Genomic DNA, 3170 nt, shown 5'->3' with positions numbered 1-3170 from the left:
ATATATATATATATATATATATATATATAGACTCAATCCTAGAATGTTCTCCTCTCAGCCCCTGGCATTTGCTGCCATCTTTTAACAAACTAATGGTTACCCATAGAAAATCTAAGACCCCCAAAAAATATTCAATAATTGATTGCTTGCAGCAACCTCTACTGAAATGGATTAAATGAACAAAAAAACATATTCTCTTATTTCGATTTATCATTTAATGACTAATAAAATATAGATGTGTAGATATATATATATATAAAGAGAGAGAAAGATAGATAGATGCATAGATAGGTTTATATTCTTTTACTTGTTCCAGTCATTTAACTGTGGCCATGCTGGAGCACCATCTTTAGTTGAGCAAATCAACCCCAGGACTTATTCTTTGTAAGCCTAGTATTTATTCTATCTACATTTTTTGCCGAACCGTTAAGTTACGGGGACGTAAACACACCACCATCAGTCGTCAAGCGATGTTGGGGGGACAAACACAGACACACAAACACACACACACACACACACACACACATATATGAGATGCATGATGACTTTGTGGTTAGGATGTTACACTAATGATTGCGCAATTATAACCTTGATTCCCAGGCTGGGTGATGCATTGCGTTCTTGAGCAAGACACTTTATTTCACATTGCCCCGAAATTACTTCAACACCTGATGTGTGACACACTTATGCACCTGTACAGGTAATGTCATCGATTTTATGGATGGAGTGAGCTTGTATGCAACACAAACATTTGATCACTACAAACAAATTGTGTGTTCGTGTGTGTGTGTGTGCTTATATCTTTACAACTTAGCAGTTCAGTCTAAGAGACTGATAGAATATGTAGTGGGCTTGAAATAGCAAGTGCATTTGAAGACAAGCTAATCAATGCAGTTCTGTGTTGTAGAGAAAGCTAGGGGGTTCACAATCTTAATTCTGACTAATAATCTCTGTATTTTACTTTATTTTACAGAAATTCTGGTTATTGGCTAAAAGATTGTCTGAATTTGTTTCATGGCAGAAAGTTGAGGTAAGTGTTTATATTTTTAGCAACTATTACATGCGATATGTTTAAAAATAGACATGCAAATGCCAGAAGTTTAATATAACATTCTACTCAATATTCAACTAAGTAAATGACTTCTCAGTGTTTTGTTAAAACACTAACATAGTGAAAGTATCACAGCAGCTAATTACCTTTGATGTGCATATCAGTGAGATGGACAAACATAGAAAGAGATACACTGCCAATTATATTAATAGATTTGGGAGAAATTTCTGTAGACTTGTTTTTTGTGGGGTTTTTCTTGTCATTTCCTATAATTTCCATTTCAGTGTCCATACGCAAAGAAAACCGACATCCTTAGTTATATTCTTACCACCCCAATCTACTCTGAAACGGGTAAGTTTTACATAAATATCTACATCTGCTTGGGCACCCATGAGTGTGTGTGCGTGTGTGTGTCTGTGTGTGCGTGTGAAGCCTAATTATGCTTATCTACATTACCTGCTCCATATCAGCTTTGTATATTCTCTTGTTTTTATCATCATCATCATCAATTAACATCCATTTTCCATGCTGACATGGGTTAGACGGCTTGACAACTGAGGTCTGGAGAGCCAGTGGCTGCTCCAGGCTCCAATCTGATCTGGCAAGGTTTCTACAGCTGGATGCCCTTCCTAATGCCAACCAGAATGTTGTGGGTGCTTTTTACATGGCACCGGCACAGGAGCCAGTCAGGCAGACCTGGAATCAGCCACGTTTGGATGGTGCTTTTTACGTGCCACTGATACGAGAACCAATCTGTTGGGTACTGGTATTGGCCACATTCGGTTGGTGCTTTTTACATGCCTGCCATAGATTTCCTTATTCATTTATTTTCTTTGCATATAAATTTATTTATGTGTTTATTTGACTTTCAGCTCTTCTTTTGGCATCATTTGAATGTGAAGGACCAGAAACAAGTCATGAAAAAGAGAAATACAAGCAATTGGCAGACAAAGGAAGACACAAACAGATGAAGTAAGTAAAAGAATGATAATAATTATTCTTTCTAATTTTGGCATTGCGCCAACAATTTTGGTGAGAGGAAGTTAGTTGATTACAGCAACCCCAAAAAGATGAAAGGTAAAGGTGACCTCAGCAAAATTCGAACTCCGAAAGAAATATCGTTAAACAGCGGAATTTGAACTCGGAACATGAAGAGTCAGAAGAAATGCCACTAAACATTTTGTCTGACATGCTAACAATTCTGCCAGCTCACCTCTTGATTGTCTGGAATAATAACCCAAGAAAAGTACCCGGGTGGTATGTGTGTGGCAGCAGCGGTGGTGGTGATGGTTGTTGTTGTTGTTGTTGTTTGTGTTCAGAATATTTAATAGGGAGAAGAGTTATCTCAATAATCAAAGTGGTGAGGCAGCGAGCTGGCAGAATCGTTAGCACACCAGGTGAAATGCTTAGCAATATTTTGTCTGTCTTTACGTTCTGAGTTCAAAATCCACCAAGGTCGTCTTTACCTTTTTATCCTTTCGAGGGTCAATAAATTAAGTACCAGTCATGTACTGGGGTCAATTTAATGGACTGGCCCCTCCCCCCAAATTTCAGACCTTGTGCCTGGAATAGAAAAGAGTGAAGTGGAAGTATTATCCCCTTTGGTTCCTTCTCTAGTATTTTTGTTAGTTACAATCTAACATTCTTTAGATTTTATTAAAGATATTAAAATGTTTCTTTTTCTTTTCCTTTCAGAATGCAGACATAAATCGAAATTTGTACAGTATTAATAGAGTAAATAAGGAATTACTAGTTCCTTCTGTGGAACCGAAATGGTTTATCAGAGACAGTTCACTGGTGATGGTGGAGAAAGCCCTTACAGAGAGTTTAGCATGACCAAAAACTTTTTACATTTTTTCACTGTTAAACCAGAGCTTTTGTTTGTGCAAGTGTTGTAACTGCAAGAAGCCTGTCAGAAAGGGTCCAAACCGTAATTTTTTTTTTTTTTTTTTCCACACACCATATGAAATTTTAGATTCAATTACATAAAACCACGAAGATCACCGAAATGGATCTTCAAAAAAAAAAAAACATAAATGAATAAAATAAAATATACCGTTATCACTTCCATCAAACACTACATTATCACCATTATCAATGTCGGCTAATTGATGTCACT

The 3170-nt window shown here is 36.8% G+C and overlaps 1 protein-coding gene across 2 annotated transcripts in view; it reads left to right on the top strand.

Moving 5' to 3' along the window:
• Positions 1-3088, top strand: part of LOC106874793 (ras-GEF domain-containing family member 1B) — a 171474-nt gene extending 168386 nt beyond the window's left edge. For both annotated transcript variants that reach the window (XM_014922647.2, XM_014922648.2), the window contains 4 exons: positions 974-1030; positions 1336-1402; positions 1924-2023; positions 2747-3088. In XM_014922647.2, the coding sequence (XP_014778133.1) occupies positions 974-1030; positions 1336-1402; positions 1924-2023; positions 2747-2759 (237 nt within the window). In that variant the 3' untranslated portion in view covers positions 2760-3088. The remainder of the gene's footprint in view (positions 1-973; positions 1031-1335; positions 1403-1923; positions 2024-2746) is intronic.
• The last annotated feature ends 82 nt before the right edge of the window (positions 3089-3170 follow it).

Source organism: Octopus bimaculoides, chromosome 17 (assembly GCF_001194135.2).
Source record: "Octopus bimaculoides isolate UCB-OBI-ISO-001 chromosome 17, ASM119413v2, whole genome shotgun sequence".
In the NCBI taxonomy this organism is placed as follows: domain Eukaryota; kingdom Metazoa; phylum Mollusca; class Cephalopoda; order Octopoda; family Octopodidae; genus Octopus; species Octopus bimaculoides.
Note: the sequence above shows the minus strand (reverse complement) of the source record. Positions and strands in the feature narration are given on the sequence as shown.